Source organism: Salmo trutta, chromosome 29 (genome assembly GCF_901001165.1).
Source record: "Salmo trutta chromosome 29, fSalTru1.1, whole genome shotgun sequence".
NCBI lineage: Eukaryota > Metazoa > Chordata > Actinopteri > Salmoniformes > Salmonidae > Salmo > Salmo trutta.
In genome coordinates, this window is record NC_042985.1 from 1,255,842 (window position 1) to 1,277,506 (window position 21,665).

The window sequence follows — 21,665 nt, forward strand, 5'->3', positions numbered from 1 at the left end:
GAGATCTGATCCTAGATTATAATGAATAAGATTACATGGACATGGGGGGATCTGATCCTGGATCAGCGCTTCTACTGAGATGCTTTATGAATACAGGGCCAAAACACTAGCTACCTCATCATTACTGTAGAAGGCACAGATCCAGAGAGAAAGAGAGACCCATCTGGTGTCAAATAGGAACCGTCTCATTAAGGAACCACATACCCTACATTTTAAAACTACACACAGATAAAATGTGTTTGTAAACAGTTGTAAACAGTTGATCAACCGTTCTGAGCAGTGTCAGCCAGGGATGAAATGGTAACAAAAGGATCCTCTAGATTATTCTATTACTAATGCACTGTAATACATCTGGAAATGCTGTTCACAAAATAAAAAGGTGTTTAAACAATATTTACTCTCTGGACTACATCCCTGGAGCCTATTTCCAGTCCCCAGCACCACTGAAACAATGATACACAGAACACATAGGGGGGGAGGGGAGAGACATATCGTTGACCCAGTTTATCTTTAATTTATTTATTTGTTTGTGTGGTGTGTGTCCTGTTGGATAGCGTCCCCATACAGTGTGTGTGTGTGTCTTTAGTGGTGTTCTGTTATCTGGGCCGGTGGTTGGCCAACAGGAAGTCCTTGTCTTTGCAGGTAAGGCAGAGTTGAAGGTTCCGGAGAGATCCCCCGGCGCAGAAGAACGCCCAGAGACCCACGAGGAACACGATGATGTAGGTGGGAACCAGGCTGCCCACGTACTGAGGGTTCTGGAATGTCTAGGAGAGAAATAACAAAGACTGATGAGTTATGGATCTCCGGGGGAAATTCATACAGGAGGTTCTGGTTCAGGAACCTCTGGGAGAAAAAATAGTGAGGGTTCTAGAACGTCTGGGGAGAGACATGACAACAAAAGGCTGAGTTAAGGACCTTTGGGGACATGTTTTGTCCCATTTGAAGTGGTGTGGTGAAGAACAGGAATCAGTGGAGGAGCCTTTGTGACATTATGTCCCAATGGGGATGAAGACGTTACTAAGTAAGTAAAAGTACTAGGCTGTTGTCCTGTGAGACTACTGCCAACACACATTTACTTCTGAGTATTTATTCATCAACCCATCAGTCAAGTCCACCTACTGCATGAACACATTGATCTACTGTATCTGTCTATCCATCCAGCCATCCTTTCTGTCTCTTTTCTGACTTACCAGACAGGAGACGAGGAGGTGGCTGATGACGACCACAGCCAGAGACCACCAGTGTTGTTTCTCACAGGAATCAAAGAACACAACCCCCCAGAACATGTGGAGCAGGATGATGGCCATGGTCATGAAGGCTGTAGGGGAGACAGAGACAGTTAGCCTCAGGATGATGGTCATGAAGGCTATAGGGGAGACAGTTAGCCTCAGGATGATGGTCATGAAGGCTATAGGGGAGACAGAGACAGTTAACCTCAGGACGATGGTCATGAAGGCTATAGGGGAGACAGAATTAGCCTCAGGATGATGGTCATGAAGGCTATAGGGGAGACAGAGACAGTTAGCCTCAGGATGATGGTCATGAAGGCTATAGGGGAGACAGAGACAGTTAGCCTCAGGATGATGGTCATGAAGGCTATAGGGGAGACAGAGACAGTTAGCCTCAGGACGATGGTCATGAAGGCTATAGGGGAGACAGAGACAGTTAGCCTCAGGACGATGGTCATGAAGGCTATAGGGGAGACAGAATTAGCCTCAGGATGATGGTCATGAAGGCTATAGGGGAGACAGAGACAGTTAGCCTCAGGACGATGGTCATGAAGGCTATAGGGGAGACAGAGACAGTTAGCCTCAGGACGATGGTCATGAAGGCTATAGGGGAGACAGAGACAGTTAGCCTCAGGACGATGGTCATGAAGGCTATAGGGGAGACAGAGACAGCCTCAGGATGATGGTCATGAAGGCTATAGGGGAGACAGAGACAGTTAGCCTCAGGACGATGGTCATGAAGGCTATAGGGGAGACAGAGACAGTTAGCCTCAGGACGATGGTCATGAAGGCTATAGGGGAGACAGAGACAGCCTCAGGATGATGGTCATGAAGGCTATAGGGGAGACAGAATTAGCCTCAGGATGATGGTCATGAAGGCTATAGGGGAGACAGAATTAGCCTCAGGACGATGGTCATGAAGGCTATAGGGGAGACAGAGACATAGTTAGCCTCAGGATGATGGTCATGAAGGCTATAGGGGAGACAGAGACATAGTTAGCCTCAGGATGATGGTCATGAAGGCTATAGGGGAGACAGAGACAGTTAGCCTCAGGATGATGGTCATGAAGGCTATAGGGGAGACAGAGACAGTTAGCCTCAGGATGATGGTCATGAAGGCTATAGGGGAGACAGACATAGTTAGCCTCAGGATGATGGTCATGAAGGCTATAGGGGAGACAGAGACAGTTAGCCTCAGGATGATGGTCATGAAGGCTATAGGGGAGACAGAGACAGCCTCAGGATGATGGTCATGAAGGCTATAGGGGAGACAGAGACAGCCTCAGGATGATGGTCATGAAGGCTATAGGGGAGACAGTTAGCCTCAGGATGATGGTCATGAAGGCTATAGGGGAGACAGAGACAGTTAGCCTCAGGATGATGGTCATGAAGGCTATAGGGGAGACAGAATTAGCCTCAGGATGATGGTCATGAAGGCTATAGGGGAGACAGAGACAGTTCGCCTCAGGACGATGGTCATGAAGGCTATAGGGGAGACAGAGACAGTTAGCCTCAGGACGATGGTCATGAAGGCTATAGGGGAGACAGAGACAGCCTCAGGACGATGGTCATGAAGGCTATAGGGGAGACAGAGACAGTTAGCCTCAGGACGATGGTCATGAAGGCTATAGGGGAGACAGAGACAGCCTCAGGATGATGGTCATGAAGGCTATAGGGGAGACAGACATAGTTAGCCTCAGGATGATGGTCATGAAGGCTATAGGGGAGACAGAGACATAGTTAGCCTCAGGATGATGGTCATGAAGGCTATAGGGGAGACAGAGACAGTTAGCCTCAGGATGATGGTCATGAAGGCTATAGGGGAGACAGAGACAGTTAGCCTCAGGATGATGGTCATGAAGGCTATAGGGGAGACAGTTATCCTCAGGACGATGGTCATGAAGGCTATAGGGGAGACAGAGACAGCCAGCCTCAGGACGATGGTCATGAAGGCTATAGGGGAGACAGAGACAGCCTCAGGATGATGGTCATGAAGGCTATAGGGGAGACAGAGACAGCCTCAGGATGATGGTCATGAAGGCTATAGGGGAGACAGAGACATAGTTAGCCTCAGGATGATGGTCATGAAGGCTATAGGGGAGACAGAGACATAGTTAGCCTCAGGATGATGGTCATGAAGGCTATAGGGGAGACCGAGACAGAATTAGCCTCAGGATGATGGTCATGAAGGCTATAGGGGAGACAGAGACAGTTAGCCTCAGGATGATGGCCATGAAGGCTATAGGAGAGACAGTTAGCCTCAAGACGATGGCCATGAAGGCTATAGGAGAGACAGTTAGCCTCAAGACGATGGCCATGAAGGCTATAGGGGAGACAGAGACAGCCTCAGGACGATGGTCATGAAGGCTATAGGGGAGACAGAGACAGTTAGCCTCAGGATGATGGTCATGAAGGCTATAGGGGAGACAGAGACAGTTAGCCTCAGGATGATGGTCATGAAGGCTATAGGGGAGACAGAGACAGCCTCAGGATGATGGTCATGAAGGCTATAGGGGAGACAGAGACAGCCTCAGGACGATGGTCATGAAGGCTATAGGGGAGACAGAGACAGCCTCAGGACGATGGTCATGAAGGCTATAGGGGAGACAGAGACAGCCTCAGGCCAAATCAGAAAAATGACTACTAGGCCTCCCTAGTGGTGCAACTGTAACACGGAACCCAAACCGGCTGCGTGCGTGCGCCATCGTGCATAAATGTATTTTGTCCCCCCACACCAAACTCGATCACGACACGCAGGTTAAAATATCAAAAACTCTGAACCAATTACATTAATTTGGGGACAGGTCGAAAAGCATTAAACAGTTATGGCAATTTAGCTAGCTAATTTGTTCTATTTAGCTAGCTTGCTGTTGCTAGCTAATTTATCCTGGGATATAAACATTGGGTTGTTATTTTACCTGAAATGCACAAGGTCCTCTACTCCCGACAATTAATCCACACATAAAACAGTCAACTGAATCGTTTCTAGTCCTCTCCTCCTTCCTTCCTCCTTCACAAATAGAAAGTACTTCTATTTTAGCCTTTGGCAACGCAGACGCTCGTTGGGGAGCGCGAGCAGTGTTGGTGCAATAATTGAATAATCTAGATTTCTAAATTTATTTTGCAATGCTCGCACACGCGATGCAAGAGGTGTAGTCAGGGTATTAGGCACTGCATTGTAGTGCTTGAGGCGTCACTACAGACCCGAGTTTGATCCCAGGCTGTGTCACAACCGGCCATGACCGGGAGTCCCATAGGGCAGCGCACAATTGGCCCAGCGTCGTCCGGGTTATGGGAGGGTTTGGCAGGGGGTGCTTTACTTGGCTCATCGCACTCTAGCGACTCCTTGTGGCGGGATGGGCGCCTGCAGGCTGACTACGGTCGTCAGTTGAACTGTGTTTCCTCCGACACATTGGTGTGGCTGGCTTCCGGGTTAAGTGGGCGTGTATTAAGAAGCACGGTTTGGTGGGTCATGTTTCGGAGGACACATGACTCAACCGTCGCCTCTCCTGAGCCCGTTGGGGAGTTGCAGCAATGAGGCAAGATCAAAATTGGATCTCACAAAATTGGGGAGAAAAAGGGGGTAAAATATACAAATAAATGACTACTTTCAGGAAAGTTAGTGAAATAAAACATGTCTTCCCGTGTGGTTTCAGATTATTAAGTACATTTTAAAACATGGGAGACTCATACAGTACCTGAGGACAGGAAGTAGTGTTGGGAGTCTCCATGGATACCAATGGTGCCGGGGCCAACAGAATCAGCCAGGATATTGACCATTGAGAACGCTCCACTCATGAAGCCGAACCCCAGTCCAGACACTGGGGGGGAAACCAGAGAGACACTATCAGACAGTGGGGGGAAAACCAGAGAGACACTGGGGGGGAAAAAACCAGAGAGACACTGGAAAAACCAGAGAGACACTGGGGGGGGGAAACCAGAGAGACACTGGGGGGGAAACCAGAGAGACACTGGGGGGGGGGGGGGGGGGGGAAACAGAGAGACACTGGGGGGGGGGGGAAACCAGAGAGACACTGGGGGGGGGGGGAAACCAGAGAGACACTGGGGGGGGGGGGGGGGGAAGAAACCAGAGAGACACTGGGGGGGGGGAAGAAACCAGAGAGACACTGGGGGGGGAAGAAACCAGAGAGACACTGGGGGGGGAAGAAACCAGAGAGACACTGGGGGGGGGGAAGAAACCAGAGAGACACTGGGGGGGGGGAAGAACCAGAGAGACACTGGGGGGGGGAAGAAACCAGAGAGACACGGGGGGGGGGAAGAAACCAGAGAGACACCGGGGGGGGGAAGAAACCAAGGGGACACTGGGGGGGGGAAGAAACCAGAGAGACACTGGGGGGGGGAAGAAACCAGAGAGACACTGGGGGGGGGAAGAAACCAGAGAGACACTGGGGGGGGGGAGAAACCAGAGAGACACTGGGGGGGGGAAGAAACCAGAGAGACACTGGGGGGGGGAAGAAACCAGAGAGACACTGGGGGGGGGAAGAAACCAGAGAGACACTGGGGGGGGAAGAAACCAGAGAGACACTGGGGGGGGGAAGAAACCAGAGAGACACTGGGGGGGGGAAGAAACCAGAGAGACACTGGGGGGGGGGAAGAAACCAGAGAGACACTGGGGGGGGAAGAAACCAGAGAGACACTGGGGGGGGAAGAAACCAGAGAGACACTGGGGGGGGGAAGAAACCAGAGAGACACTGGGGGGGGGAAGAAACCAGAGAGACACTGGGGGGGGGGAGAAACCAGAGAGACACTGGGGGGGGGAAGAAACCAGAGAGGACACTGGGGGGGGGAAGAAACCAGAGAGACACTGGGGGGGGGAAGAAACCAGAGAGACACTGGGGGGGGGAAGAAACCAGAGAGACACTGGGGGGGGGAAGAAACCAGAGAGACACTGGGGGGGGGGAAGAAACCAGAGAGACACTGGGGGGGGGAAGAAACCAGAGAGACACTGGGGGGGGGAAGAAACCAGAGAGGACACGGGGGGGGGGAAGAAACCAGAGAGACACTGGGGGGGGGAAGAAACCAGAGAGACACTGGGGGGGGGAAGAAACCAGAGAGACACTGGGGGGGGGAAGAAACCAGAGAGACACTGGGGGGGGGAAGAAACCAGAGAGACACTGGGGGGGGGAAGAAACCAGAGAGACACTGGGGGGGGGAAGAAACCAGAGAGACACTGGGGGGGGAAACCAGAGAGACACTGGGGGGGGAAACCAGAGAGACACTGGGGGGGGGGAAACCAGAGAGACACTGGGGGGGGGAAACCAGAGAGACACTGGGGGGGGGGAAACCAGAGAGACACTGGGGGGGGGGAAACCAGAGAGACACTGGGGGGGGGGAAACCAGAGAGACACTGGGGGGGGGGAAACCAGAGAGACACTGGGGGGGGGGAAACCAGAGAGACACGGGGGGGGGGGAAACCAGAGAGACACTGGGGGGGGGGAAACCAGAGAGACACTGGGGGGGGGGAAACCAGAGAGACACTGGGGGGGGGGAAACCAGAGAGACACTGGGGGGGGGAAACCAGAGAGACACTGGGGGGGAAACCAGAGAGACACTGGGGGGGAAACCAGAGAGACACTGGGGGGGAAACCAGAGAGACACTGGGGGGGGAAACCAGAGAGACACTGGGGGGGAAACCAGAGAGACACTGGGGGGGAAACCAGAGAGACACTGGGGGGGGAAACCAGAGAGACACTGGGGGGGGAAACCAGAGAGACACTGGGGGGGGAAACCAGAGAGACACTGGGGGGGGAAACCAGAGAGACACTGGGGGGGGAAACCAGAGAGACACTGGGGGGGGAAACCAGAGAGACACTGGGGGGGGAAACCAGAGAGACACTGGGGGGGAAACCAGAGAGACACTGGGGGGGAAACCAGAGAGACACTGGGGGGGGAAACCAGAGAGACACTGGGGGGGAAACCAGAGAGACACTGGGGGGGGAAACCAGAGAGACACCGGGGGGGGGAACCAGAGAGACACTGGGGGGGGAAACCAGAGAGACACTGGGGGGGGAAACCAGAGAGACACTGGGGGGGGAAACCAGAGAGACACTGGGGGGGAAACCAGAGAGACACTGGGGGGGGAAACCAGAGAGACACTGGGGGGGAAACCAGAGAGACACTGGGGGGGAAACCAGAGAGACACTGGGGGGGAAACCAGAGAGACACTGGGGGGGAAACCAGAGAGACACTGGGGGGGAAACCAGAGAGACACTGGGGGGGAAACCAGAGAGACACTGGGGGGGAAACCAGAGAGACACTGGGGGGAAACCAGAGAGACACTATCAGACACTGGGGGGAAACAAGAGAGACACTATCAGACACTGGGGGGAAACAGATAACAGGGAAAGATGTAATGGTACTCTATGGTCTCTATGGTCAAAAATAACAGCTATGTGGGTTTTATTGTAATGTAATATGAACCACGATAACTAACTTTACCACAGAGAGAAAGGCAAGGGCCTACATAACTCTGCCTCAAAGCTAATATCCTCTATCTGCTCCCATTCATAATCTCTAATATCCTCCATCTGCTTCCATTCATAATCTCTAATAGCTTCCATTCATAATCTCTAATATCTTCCATCTGCTTCCATTCATAATCTCTAATATCTTCCATCTGCTTCCATTCATAATCTCTAATATCTTCCATCTGCTTCTATTCATAATGTTATGAAGGAGGTAATTCTGTCTTCCTCCACATACCATAGGCTAGTTGCCGTATGGAGATCGGCATCGTTTCCTCTGCACTCAACATGAGCAAGCCTTCGTTTGCCTTCCTGTAAAACAAAGAAATAGCACAACAATCAAACTACAGTATCAAATAGTAGCACCAAACCCAACCCTTAATTATACTACTGTTTGCACGTTTCTTTAACATCTAAAGACAAAGAAAACAGTCGAACAATCATCAAATCCCAGTGTCCATCCACTATCAATAAAGTGTCCAAGTTTCTCCTACAACAAAATCTACAAAAACAGCAAGAATCTGTCAGCTACTGGAATGTACAGCGCCTTCAGAAAGTATTCCTACCCCTTGACTTCTTCCACATTTTGTTGTGTTACAGCCTGAATTCATAATTGATAAAAAAAATAGATTCTCACCCATCTAGACACAATACCCCAAAATAACAAAATGCAAAAGATGTTTCTAGAAATATTTGCAAATGTATAGAAAATTAAAACACAGAAATATCTCATTTACATAAGTATTCAAACCCCTGAGTCAATACTTTGTAGAAGCACCTTTGGCAGTGATCTACAGCTGTGAGTCTTTCTGGGTAATTCTCTAAGAGCTTTACGCACCTGTGACCATTATTATTTTCTAAATGCTTCCAAGCTCTGTCAAATTGGTTGTTGATCATCGCTACATAACCACTCATTTTCAGGTCTTTTAAGGTCATAGATTTTCAAAAGAGGACTTAAGTCAAAACTGTAACTGGCCATTCAGGAACATTCACCATCTTCTTGGTAAGCAACTCCAGTGTAGATTTGGCCTTGTGTTATTGTCCTGCTGAAAGGTGAATTCATCTCCCAGTGTCTGGTGGAAAGCAGACTGAACCAGGTTTTCCTCTAGGATTTTGCCTGTGCTTAGTGCCATTCCATTTCTTTTTTACCCTGAAAAACTCCAGTCCTTAACAATTCCAAGCCATACCCATAACATGATGCAGCCACCACTATGCTTGAAAACATGGAGAGTGGTACTCAGTAATGTGTTGTATTTGCCCCAAACGTTGAGCGTTTTGCCACATTTTTTGCAGTATTACTTTAGTGCCTTGTTGCAAACAGGATGCATGTTTAGGAATATTTATTATTCTGTACAGGCTTCCTTTTCACTCTGTCAATTAGGTTAGTATTGTGGAGTAACTACAATGTTGTTGATCCATCCTCAGTTCTTCTATCACAGCCATTAAACTCTAACTGTTTTAAAGTCACCATTGGCCTCATGGTGAAATCCCTGAGCAGTTTCCTTCCTCTCTGTCAACTGAGTTAGGAAGGACACCTGTATCTTTGTAGTGACTGGGTGCACATCCAAAGTGTAATTAAGAACTTCACAATGATCAAAGCGATATTTAATGTCTGCTTTTTTTTACCCATCTATTAATTGGTGCCCTTTGTGAGGCTTTGGAAAACCTCCCTGGTCTTTGTGGTTGAATCTGTTTAAATTCACTGCTCAACTGAGGGACCTTACAGATAATTGTATATGTGTGGGGTAAAGAGATGAGGTATTCATTCAAAAATCTTCTTAAACACCATTATTGCACACAGAGTGAGTCCATGCAACTTATTTAAACCCATTGTTACTCCTGAATGGCTTGTCATAAAGGGGTTGAATACTTATTGAATCAAGACATTTTAGCTTTTCATTTTTGTATTAATATGTTAAAAAAAATAAAAATTGAAAAACATAATTCCATTCTGAAATGAGGTATTGTGTGTAGGCCTGTGACATGGGTAACGTAGAGATGCGGTCTTAAGGGCAGATATTCAGAAGGATGCAGAAGGTTCTGGTGCAAAGGTGTGATAGCCAGCAATTCATATTTACAACACAAACAGGTAGACAACAGACTTCTCAAACTAAATTAACTGGCTTACCCTGTAGCTTCCATAGCTCTTATAGGTAGAGGGTGGATCTGGCTCAAGCAGCCTCCACAATCTACCCAGAAACATCAAAACTGGCACTTATATCTAGCCCCTCCCTGGGCCATACCCATGTCCAATGACAAGTAAGCACATGACAAGTAAACAAAATGACAAGTAAACAAAATGTAAATCTACCCAATTAGTACATTCCGTCTAAAACAGACATGACCACTTCCATGTACACTTTAAAAATTGGGCACACGTTAAACATCAATCATGAATTCTTACATGAACGAATGACGGCAACCCAGTAAACATATAGTGGTGCGAGCTCGCCTTTGTATTCCTGCTTCACAAATCAAATGACACAGACAAGACAGGACACACGGAGCTCCGACACAACGTGGGAAGTCTGAATAAAGGCAAGCATTAACAGAATGAAACAAACACAGAGTCTCTAACTCGTGAGTGTTACGACGATTCTGTGGACCGAAACAACGTTTCACTCTGGCCGGCTAGAGACAGATTTTCCCAAAATACCTTTCAAACCTTTTCTTACCGAACTGGGCATGATGGATAAACAGTAGTTTACTGCTAACACAGGAGCTATAGAATAATATAGTGCTGCAGTATAATGCTAACTGCTAACACAGGAGCTATAGAATAATATAGTGCTGCAGTATAATGCTAACACAGGAGCTATAGAATAATATAGTGCTGCAGTATAATGCTAACTGCTAACACAGGAGCTATAGAATAATATAGTGCTGCAGTATAATGCTAACACAGGAGCTATAGAATAATATAGTGCTGCAGTATAATGCTAACTGCTAACACAGGAGCTATAGAATAATATAGCGCTGCAGTATAATGCTAACACAGGAGCTTTAGAATAATATAGTGCTACAGTATAATGCTAACTGCTAACACAGGAGCTATAGAATAATATAGCCGTACAGTATAATGCTAACACAGGAGCTATAGAATAATATAGTGCTACAGTATAATGCTAACTGCTAACACAGGAGCTATAGAATAATATAGCGCTGCAGTATAATGCTAACACAGGAGCTATAGAATAATATAGTGCTGCAGTATAATGCTAACTGCTAACACAGGAGCTATAGAATAATATAGTGCTGCAGTATAATGCTAACACAGGAGCTATAGAATAATATAGTGCTGCAGTATAATGCTAACTGCTAACACAGGAGCTATAGAATAATATAGCGCTGCAGTATAATGCTAACACAGGAGCTTTAGAATAATATAGTGCTACAGTATAATGCTAACTGCTAACACAGGAGCTATAGAATAATATAGCCGTACAGTATAATGCTTCTAGGAAGAAATGGCAGAATGCATAAGGGAAATAGGCCCTATATTAAAATAGCGCATTCTAACAGAAGATTAGTGTGCGCATTCGTGACGAGTGGGCATAAATCCACATTTCCACAAGGCAAGTGACAAATAATATAAATTTTATCCATTTTAAAACAAAATGTGGAATAATTCAAAGGGTATGAATACTTTCTGAAAGCACTGATATTCCTCTCAACAATGTACTTCTTCTCTGTTACAGTCTGGAAAACCCCTGAGGGATACAAGACCAGAATGTAGAGCAGCAGCAGCGCTGAGCAGGTCATGGGATAGGCTTACTACTGGGTTCAATTACTATTTGAAATAATTTCAAATACTTTATCTGGGTTTGACTTGAGCGTGTCGGGCTTAATTGACCAATAGATGACCTTAAAAACTGCCATCGCTGACTATGTAGCACTCCACACGGGCTAAAGCAAATGACTACTAGTTTTTGAGCCCAGGTCTGCTACTTACTTTAGCAGCTTGTAGTAGCCAAAGCGGAAAGTCTCCTGCAGCAGCACGGAGAGAACCACCCCGAATATGAGCAGTCCTTTCTGCTGGGAGGAACTCTCTTTGTTACTGATCTGAACTGTGATGAACCACACTAGTGAAGACAGCAGCAGAGAACACAACCAGAAGAACGCTCTGGGAGAGAAAAAAAACAAGAGTTTAACACTAGGTATAGAAACACTCAAATAAAATAAAGTTCAGTCACACACACACACACACACACTAAAATGGACAGAGTTTAGGATGAACTTGTCTCCAAAGAGGATGTCTTAGACACATAGGACTGCTGTATACAAAATAGACACTGGTCAATACACAGTCAACATAATACATACATAGCAAGGTACCTCTGTCATACACATTGTACACTTCTCATAAATAATATTTTGCGAACCATCTGGTCTGGGCTCATTATTACATGCATTAATTACTGTACTGTGAAATAAAACACTCTACGGGTGCTCCACAAAATGTAGAAGAAAAACAGGGGGTACCTGTGTCGCGCATGTGCAACTATTTAGGTTTAGTGCTGAGCTGGAACAAAACCTTGCGCAACCAGTAGCTCTCCAACTAACAGTGGTTTGGGTTTAACATTTGCAGACACTTAACAGAGTCAATAATTCTAATACAGCAAAAGCACATGTCCGAAAATGTGTGACCAATATGAAAGAGGGTTTTGTTTGTGATTTAGCATTAGCCTTTGGGCTAGCTAGTTATCGGTTATCATATACGGCTGACTGCTGTTAGCTAGATGGCTACACTATCCAAATCTAGATGGTTTGCTTGTTATTTATTTAGTTAACGTTACGCTAGCTACTTACCCAGCGATAAGAAATATCACTCGGAGTGGGTCCCTGGCAATAGTAAACAAGAACAGTGCAATGGCAGGGCCGAAAGCGATAAATGTACACCCGAAGAACACAGATGCAGTCATTTTGGGGCTTGGTCCGACTTCGACTCAAGTTAGCCTGTTAACAAAACCTCCACCGCAGGGCCCTTCTTCTCTTCAATGGCCGAAAGAGTGTATCTTTCCCGAGAGCTTGGATGCTTCTTTACAACTGAAGTAAGCCTGAAGCTATCTACATAATCTCATTGTTGTCTATTTTATTGTGGGTTCCTTGATGCTACAGTGTCGCTTCCTGTTTTAATTGTTTGTAGACACGTGACCGCAAGAGCAAAGATATTCGACGAACGACAAAAAAATCCCGCATAGCCAATATTCAGCAATTGCTTTCAGACAATGATAAATTATTTCAGACAAGACGATGCACCTAAATTCTAAATATAGCTATTCATACGTTAGTTGTATACGTGTGATTTATGAAAATAGTATTATTTATGACTGTGCCGCTATCGAATTTAGAGAAATACATAGGTCGGCTTTCTCGTTTCCTCACTATCTTTGACTCAAAACTAAATCTCCCAACAGCGACATCTATAGTCTTCATAGGGCATTACTTTCTGGGATAGTATTAACCAACGTTATCAATCCACTCTCAAATCAAAATTCAAATCAAATTGCATTTTGTCACACGTGCCGAATACAACAGATGGTATTCGGCGCATTACCGTGAAATGCTTACTTACAAGCCCTTAACCAACAATGTAGTTTTATCAAATTGGGTGGGTTTCTTTGTCAAATTGTAGGCTTATCGTGTGTATTTAAATACAAATATTTGATGATTTTTTTTTTGAACAGCTGTTTGACCAACATTTAACAGCAGAGGTCACTATTTGTTCTCTACCAGATAAAGACTGAAGCAACCAGCTGCTGTATCTGTAAATGATCCCTGTTCATTAAAGCCAAGATGATGTGTCATGGTGCATCTGTCACAGCCACCTCTGAGTAACAGAAACCATTAAGTGCCTGGCTAGATTAGCAAGATACATAAGATCACATCTGCTGAGTCCAAAGGACATCATGTACTATGTTTTGCCTATGACTTCATGCAGTGTGTCAACTCTATTTGAGTGCTTCCACAATGTCGCTTTTAAATCTGTATTTTGTATTTTCAACTAATATATCATTGTGGAGTGACATTTTAACACATTTTCTATCTCTAACATCTGTTACATCAGCCTCTCATCTCTCTCTCTCTCTCTCTCTCTCTCTCTCTCTCTCTCTCTCTTTGATGTCTCTCTCTCTCTCTCTCTCTTTGATGTCTCTCTCTCCCTCCCTAACAACAGAATGGTGAGGGTGTACCCCAACAACAGAATGGTGAGCATGTACCCTAACAACAGAATGGTGAGGGTGTACCCCAACAACAGAATGGTGAGCATGTACCCTAACAACAGAATGGTGAGGGTGTACCCTAACAACAGAATGATGAGGGTGTACCCCAACAACAGAATGGTGAGGGTGTACCCCAACAACAGAATGATGAGGGTGTACCCTAACAACAGAATGGTGAGGGTGTACCCTAACAACAGAATGGTGAGGGTGTACCCCAACAACAGAATGGTGAGCGTGTACCCTAACAACAGAATGGTGAGGGTGTACCCTAACAACAGAATGGTGAGGGTGTACCCTAACAACAGAATGGTGAGGGTGTACCCCAACAACAGAATGGTGAGCGTGTACCCTAACAACAGAATGGTGAGGGTGTACCCTAACAACAGAATGGTGAGGGTGTACCCTAACAACAGAATGGTGAGGGTGTACCCCAACAACAGAATGGTGAGGGTGTACCCCAACAACAGAATGATGAGGGTGTACCCCAACAACAGAATGGTGAGGGTGTACCCCAACAACAGAATGGTGAGGGTGTACCCTAACAACAGAATGGTGAGGGTGTACCCTAACAACAGAATGGTGAGCGTGTACCCTAACAACAGAATGGTGAGGGTGTACCCTAACAACAGAATGGTGAGGGTGTACCCCAACAACAGAATGGTGAGCGTGTACCCTAACAACAGAATGGTGAGGGTGTACCCTAACAACAGAATGGTGAGGGTGTACCCCAACAACAGAATGGTGAGCGTGTACCCTAACAACAGAATGGTGAGGGTGTACCCCAACAACAGAATGGTGAGCGTGTACCCTAACAACAGAATGGTGAGGGTGTACCCCAACAACAGAATGGTGAGGGTGTACCCCAACAACAGAATGGTGAGGGTGTACCCCAACAACAGAATGGTGAGGGTGTACCCCTGTTTGAGATTTGAGGTGGGATTTTTAACAGGGATTTTTCCTTCCAATTTATGCTTTGGCCAAAAATAGGAGTATAGGACGAGTCAACAGCATTATGAGTTAACAGAATATTCACTTTTAAAATTGAAACCATAGCAACATGAAAATAAATGTTGAAAACGGACCCTTTTTTAGTCTGCCTCTGCTTCACTCTGCCTGCTCAATCCTTAAACCTGACACTTCTCCATCTTGTCTGTCTCTGCTTCATTCTGCCTGCTCAATCCTTAAACCTGACACTTCTCCATCTTGTCTGTCTCTGCTTCACTCTGCCTGCTCAACTCTTAAACCTGACACTTCTCCATCTTGTCTGTCTCTGCTTCACTCTGCCTGCTCAACCCAGATCCTTAAACCTGACACTTCTCCATCTTGTCTGCCTCTGCTTCACTCTGCCTGCTCAACCCAGATCCTTAAACCTGACACTTCTCCATCTTGTCTGTCTCTGCTTCACTCTGTCTGCTCAACTCTTAAACCTGACACTTCTCCATCTTGTCTGTCTCTGCTTCACTCTGCCTGCTCAACCCAGATCCTTAAACCTGACACTTCTCCATCTTGTCTGTCTCTGCTTCATTCTGCCTGCTCAACACTTAAACCTGACACTTCTCCATCTTGTCTGCCTCTGCTTCATTCTGCCTGCTCAAGCCTTAAACCTGACACTTCTCCATCTTGTCTGTCTCTGCTTCACTCTGCCTGCTCAAACCTTAAACCTGACACTTCTCCATCTTGTCTGTCTCTGCTTCATTCTGCCTGCTCAACACTTAAACCTGACACTTCTCCATCTTGTCTGCCTCTGCTTCATTCTGCCTGCTCAAGCCTTAAACCTGACACTTCTCCATCTTGTCTGTCTCTGCTTCACTCTGCCTGCTCAAACCTTAAACCTGACACTTCTCCATCTTGTCTGTCTCTGCTTCACTCTGCCTGCTCAACACTTAAACCTGACACTTCTCCATCTTGTCTGCCTCTGCTTCATTCTGCCTGCTCAAGCCTTAAACCTGACACTTCTCCATCTTGTCTGCCTCTGCTTCACTCTGCCTGCTCAAACCTTAAACCTGACACTTCTCCATCTTGTCTGTCTCTGCTTCACTCTGTTTGCTCAACTCTTAAACCTGACACTTCTCCATCTTGTCTGTCTCTGCTTCACTCTGCCTGCTCAAACCTTAAACCTGACACTTCTCCATCTTGTGACACTTTGCGTAGCGTCGACAGGGTCTGGGCCACTGAGTGAGCAGTTGTGGAGCAGGGACAGTTGTGGAGTAGGGGACAGTTGTGGAGCAGGGGACAGTTGTGGCGCAGGGGACAGTTGTGGAGCAGGGACAGTTGTGGAGCAGGGGACAGTTGTGGAGCAGGGACAGTTGTGGAGCAGGGACAGTTGTGGAGTAGGGGACAGTTGTCGAGCAGGGACAGTTGTGGGAGAGCTGCTGGCTAGCTGGCTGCCTCAGGACACCGTGTGGGAGAGCTGCTAGCTAGCTGGCTGCCTCAGGACACCGTGTGGGAGAGCTGCTGGCTAGCTGGCTGCCTCAGGACACTGCGTGGGAGAGCTGCTGGCTAGCTGGCTGCCTCAGGACACAGTGTGGGAGAGCTGCTAGCTAGCCTCATGAATACGCCTAGACCATCTTCAATTTCAACAGGGACAACTCCGATATAAAGTGTTTTTTTCTCAAAGTTGCCGGGATTTCACGTGCATCACACTTATATCAGTACACTCCTAACAGCCTAAGCATTACCAAACTTCTATTCGATCAAATAAGCCTCTTGTATCAAAATGGCAATTCATTTGTATCTTTACTAAATTCGACAGTCTCTCATTTCCCACCATACAAAACTCTTCACTTGCTTAATCGTTGATGATCTACACAGATTTTGGATGGAGTAAAACCTCTTGCTTCAGCTCTTCCTCTCTGGTATGAAGTTAAAAAAAATAACATGTCCACGTTTACAGGGATGAGTCTTGTCCTTGAGGCAGAACTGGGCGATTTCTGCTAGATGGGCCAGCTGCAAAGTCAAAATTAGCTATATTGTAAAATGTTTAATTAATTTAAGGTTATAGTTAGGCATTCGGGTTAGCAGTGTGGTTAAGGTTACGGTTACGTTTAAAATGTGATTTTATGACTTTGTGGCTGTGCCAGCCAGTGACCACTTTGCAGTGCTGTCTCCAGAACAACATTCATGACAATAAACGCTAACCTGCGTGATCAGTATGGACAGCTGTCTGTTGGCCTGGTCCGCTTCCTGCGCCACTTTGTTCCTTTGGTTTGTATGTTTGTTTGGTTTTTTAGTAGCATGGTTTTTAAGTTAAAAGTAAAGAAGCAATTAGTATACAGACATAAAACATTTTAACTGAATTGTGAAGAGGAAATGACAATGTGTTTACTTGATTACTGAAACGGTGACGATTGAAAACCATGCCTTATTAAAATAACTGTAAAAACAAAACTGTCCTTTTTGTTGTCTGCCTCTGCATCACTCTGCCTGCTCAATCCACACCCTAGAACCGGGCACTTTTCCAGCTTGTCACATCTAGGCCTACATAACAGTTATTAACAGTCCATCAATAATTGGCTGGGTGGGTTTCCTACACTGTTGTCATGGAAGATAACAGAAGCCATGGAAGAGGGAGGGCGCATCACTTTAACTTTCCAGAGGCGGGAGTGCGCTGTGATCCCATCGCAACGCACAGACATATCAGCATCCGACCAGGAAAGGGACCCACATATGTTTCAGCAATCATGTAAGAGCAATGTCATACGTGCACACCTTTAAAAAACTTGCTCCCAACTCATCATGTAGCCAGCTTTATGGGGTTCAAATAAGAGACCACTCCTATCAATAGCAAGATTATCCGTCGCTTCCATTGCGCTGGGGAAAACATCACACTGGTAAGATGTGTTATGTTGCTTTTGATGGCGAGGTTGAATGTGTTTATGTTTGCTTAGAAATTGGAATTTGTAGAATGTAGCGTTGCTCTTTTAATTGCGTGTTGACCTCTAAGGACACCTGAGTCATCGTGAAATATAAATAACATTTATTTCCTAAAGGTTTTACATTTAGTTGTGTTTTTTTGCAGTGAAATGTCGCCTTGATTGATGCATGACCATAGCATTCTTCACCAGCTGCACGCATGTACTGATTCCGCGGTTAACAACATCATCAGCGGTGCCGGTGCTGTCGGTCTCAGCACCAAGGACAGGGCTCGGGCACAGTCGCTGTGGCGTAGTTTAAAAACAAATTGCATGCGCTCCAAAAAGGTGGCAACCTTTTTCACAAGCTCTCTGGTTTAGTTGAACTGATCAGCTTGGTTGTTGAAATTTCGAATTTAATAAATCAATATTTCTATATTTTTATAACAGTACATTATTATTGTCAATGGATATCGAAACTAATAATTTCCTAACGCATAGTAGGCTATCGACAAATATAAAGTATTACAGTTAATATGGAAATCCTGTAAATGGATTTCAAAGTCAGGGGTTGGCAGTTGCAATATTTATTAGCCTATTCATCAATATTCATATTTTCATTGCTGCATTTACACTCAAGAGAATTTTGAGGTACCTTTTTCTCCAGGTACTGTTTATGAATGGTGACTGAGAGTGTGCAATGTGAATTGTAAACAGCTTTGACATTTACAATTAAAACAGATATCTAGTGACACAGTGACATTTGTTTTGCAGGAAGAGAAAATGTCTCATTCCTACGTGTTCCTCCTCTCCTTGTGGAGCTCTGTTATTGGAGTCGGACACGGCTGCCCTGAACTATGCGACTGCTCCGACAAGTACGGACGCCACTTCGCTGAATGTTCCTACAAAGACTTGGTTGACATCCCTGAAAGGTTGCCTCCCAACGTGACCACTCTGAGTCTCTCTGCCAACAAAATATCTTTGGTGGAGTCGGGCAGCTTCGACAATGTGACCCATGTCACGTCCTTATGGATGGCCAATAACGAGATAGTCACCATCGAACCGGGTACCCTGGCTCCCCTGGTCCAGCTGCGGAACTTTGATGTCAGTCACAACAAGATGGTGGACTTCCCTTGGGAGGATCTCCATCACCTCACAGCCCTGCAGCTGCTGAAGATGAACCACAATGAGATGGTCAGTCTGCCTAAAGACTCCTTCTCTAACCTCAAGGACCTGAGGTCTCTCCGCCTCAACAACAACAGGTTCACCACTATAGCGGAGGGGACATTCGACAGCCTGATCTCCCTGTCTCATCTACAGCTCTATAACAACCCATTCACATGCCACTGTAGGATGGACTGGCTGAGGGACTGGATTCTAAAGACCACCATATCGGTCCCAGAACAGAACTCGATTGTCTGTGACAGTCCAGAGCAGTTGAGAGGAGCGGTGATCGTGAAACTGTCTGAGTCAAAGTGCATGGCCCCTAATGTTAGCATAACGGCTGAGCCTAACGTTGAGAATACAACACTTTATGAAGGCACAGTGTTGATCCTGAACTGTGAGATCAAAGGGAACCCAAAGCCAGAGGTTATCTGGAAAATCCACACAAACCGTCAAAGTGTAGAGTACCCTCTGTCCACCAAAGATAAAGAATTAGCAGAATCCAATGAATCTAATGAGGATTCTAAAACGGCAGACAATCCATTTGAAATGTTCCATAATGGCACTCTAGTCATACCGCGCCTTAGTAAAAAGGACAATGGCAACTACAGCTGTTCCGCCACCAATGAGTTTGGTGAAGATGACGATTCACTATCAATAGTAGTGGTAGTACCAAAACCACCACCACCTCGACCTGTTGGAAAAGTGACTGACCCACCAGTTATTATTAATGGGAAGAACATCCCCTCAGTACTTCAACCTGTGATCAAAACCTCCATTAAAAACCCTTTCAAACCATTCAATATTCCCCATTTGGAAGGAAAGTACAATATCTTCCCAACCCTTCCTCCCATTGAAGTTGACACTGAGCGTACGGAGCAAGTGCCCAAATATCCGTCCCGTGCAACTAGCAAATGTACCTTGACCAGTGAGACACAGTACATCTCCAACCAGGCCTTCAATATAAGCCTGGAAGATGTCAGGCAGTATACCTTTGACTTTGGAGTCATAGCCTTAGGGGTGTCAGAGACTGAGGCTAAAGTTAGACTCAATCCTCTCCTCCTTCCTAAAGACAACACAGACATCCGTCTCAGCACCTCAGAAGGGTTCCATTCCATCAACAAAGAGCCTCCCAACCAATCAGAGGTAACCAGGAGAGCCCAGGTGGACTCAGGGCTGTTTCTGTGTGTCACCTCAGACCACAGACACTCAGCCATCCAGTGGTCCAGGATGGAGGATGGCATCAACACCTATCTGTTCCAGGACCTACGCCCCGGCGCCAACTACTCCCTCTGTCTCACCTACAGAGGAGAGGACTGTGAGGTGCAGGTCCTCTTCACCACCAGGAAGAGAGTTCCTAACCTGTTGATCATTATAGTCGTCAGTATCTGTCTCCTCACCGTCTCCACCGTGCCCCTGCTGGGGGCCACCTGCTTCCACCTGGTCTACAAATACAGGAACAAGACCTACAAGCTCATCATGAAGGCTAAAGACCACCAGCATCACATGGAGAGGAACCTAGTGGTCAACTTCAACCTGAGGAACTCGTACGCCGAGTCACAGACGCAGATCACAGCCAGCGAGATGGGGGAGGGAGAGGACGGGGAATCGGAGAGTGCGGGAGAGAGAGAGGAGGACGTGGAGGGGAGTGTGGTGACCGAGTCGTTCACTCTGTCTCAGTACAGAGGGAATCTGGATGAGTGTGAGATGGGGTCAGAGTTCAGCGATAGGTTACCACTAGGGGCGGAGGCTGTTAATATCTCTGGGCAGTTCAAAGAGCCACACCACTGATCCTGTTGTTGTTAGTATTTGATAGATCGTCTTGACTAGACAGGTTCTAGTCATCTTCAGTCATGATCACATGTAAGTCTCACAGTAACTGTTTATCGATCCATGAGAGAAGATCCTGTGACCTGTCGTTTTTCAAAATGGCTGGATACAGTGTAGACAAAGTCATAGGTGCTTCCGCTTTTGAATGGAAAAGTAAAGAAGGTAGTTTATGTATGCTGTGAAGATCGAGTAAAAAAAACATCTCTGTAGTAAAATATGTAAGCCTATTCTAAAAATAGACCCCTCCGGTGTGCTCTTAACAGTGACGTTTCCTGAGACTTGTGACAGTTATTCAGTGTAGTCTGTCACAGGCAAGAAGGCGAGAAGCTTTTAACTGTATCTAAAATGTCTCTTCTTAAAGTAACAGATGCACTTATGAATGTCTATGTTAATCTATTGTAGGCTATCAATGCTATTTTTTATCTAGAATGTCCGCTTTACTGTTGCCAACAAACCCTTAAGCTGTGTGTCACAAGCTATTGTTGTAAGTCATTTCACAGTAACCTTTAACCTGGTATTGTGTCAATAATATATATGATCCGTATGTCTCTATCTCATATCCATTAAAAACCCCACTGTTACGCAACTCTTACATTTTGACAGTAAGATAAGTGTTACATTTTGATAGCGTACGATTAAATGTAAGTGTTAAGATGTGTAAATTGCCTCAGTGTTCATCCTCTGCTATATGTGCCTGAAGTAATAAAGTATTGACAAGGAATGCTTGTTCATTATTGATTTGCAGCTTCCTGACATGGCGTGTTATTCCATCTATAGTGAAATGCCAAAAAAAAGGCTTGTTGTATTACGAATGAACTGTCTGAATATTGGCTTCTGTAAAATGGGTTTCCATACGCAGTCATCATGGTTCTTTAAAACATGCTT

At 46.1% G+C, this 21,665-nt stretch overlaps 2 protein-coding genes across 4 annotated transcripts; one reads left to right on the plus strand and one right to left on the minus strand.

The window, feature by feature from the left end:
- Window positions 1–507: 507 nt before the first annotated feature.
- LOC115166733 (gamma-secretase subunit Aph-1b) lies at window positions 508–12,864 on the minus strand. Its single transcript, XM_029720474.1, has 6 exons — window positions 12,524–12,864; window positions 11,667–11,837; window positions 7,953–8,026; window positions 4,928–5,050; window positions 1,191–1,318; window positions 508–764 (listed from the first exon to the last, which is right to left on the minus strand). The coding sequence occupies exons 1-6, from the start codon at window positions 12,634–12,636 to the stop codon at window positions 597–599; spliced, it is 777 nt and encodes a 258-aa protein (XP_029576334.1). The 5' UTR covers window positions 12,637–12,864; the 3' UTR covers window positions 508–596.
- A 1,049-nt stretch (window positions 12,865–13,913) lies between these two features.
- Window positions 13,914–21,501, plus strand: LOC115166734 (immunoglobulin superfamily containing leucine-rich repeat protein 2). 3 transcript variants are annotated; one of them, XM_029720475.1, is made up of 2 exons: window positions 13,914–13,920; window positions 18,561–21,501. In XM_029720475.1, the coding sequence occupies exons 1-2, from the start codon at window positions 13,918–13,920 to the stop codon at window positions 20,739–20,741; spliced, it is 2,184 nt and encodes a 727-aa protein (XP_029576335.1). In that variant the 5' UTR covers window positions 13,914–13,917; the 3' UTR covers window positions 20,742–21,501. The 3 variants fall into 3 exon arrangements, with proteins under 3 accessions (XP_029576335.1, XP_029576336.1, XP_029576337.1); XM_029720476.1 differs by lacking the exon at window positions 13,914–13,920 and adding an exon at window positions 17,520–17,765; XM_029720477.1 differs by lacking the exon at window positions 13,914–13,920 and adding an exon at window positions 17,573–17,617.
- Window positions 21,502–21,665: the final 164 nt, after the last annotated feature.

Coding starts and splice junctions, on each gene's coding strand:
- LOC115166733 (XM_029720474.1), bottom strand. CDS start 12,636: ATGACTGCATCTGTGTTCTTCGGGTGTACATTTATCGCTTTCGGCCCT. Junction 8,027..11,666: donor GGCTACTACAAGCTGCTAAA/GTAAGTAGCAGA, acceptor TTTGTTTTACAG/GAAGGCAAACGAAGGCTTGC. Junction 765..1,190: donor ACCTCCTCGTCTCCTGTCTG/GTAAGTCAGAAA, acceptor TTTCTCTCCTAG/ACATTCCAGAACCCTCAGTA.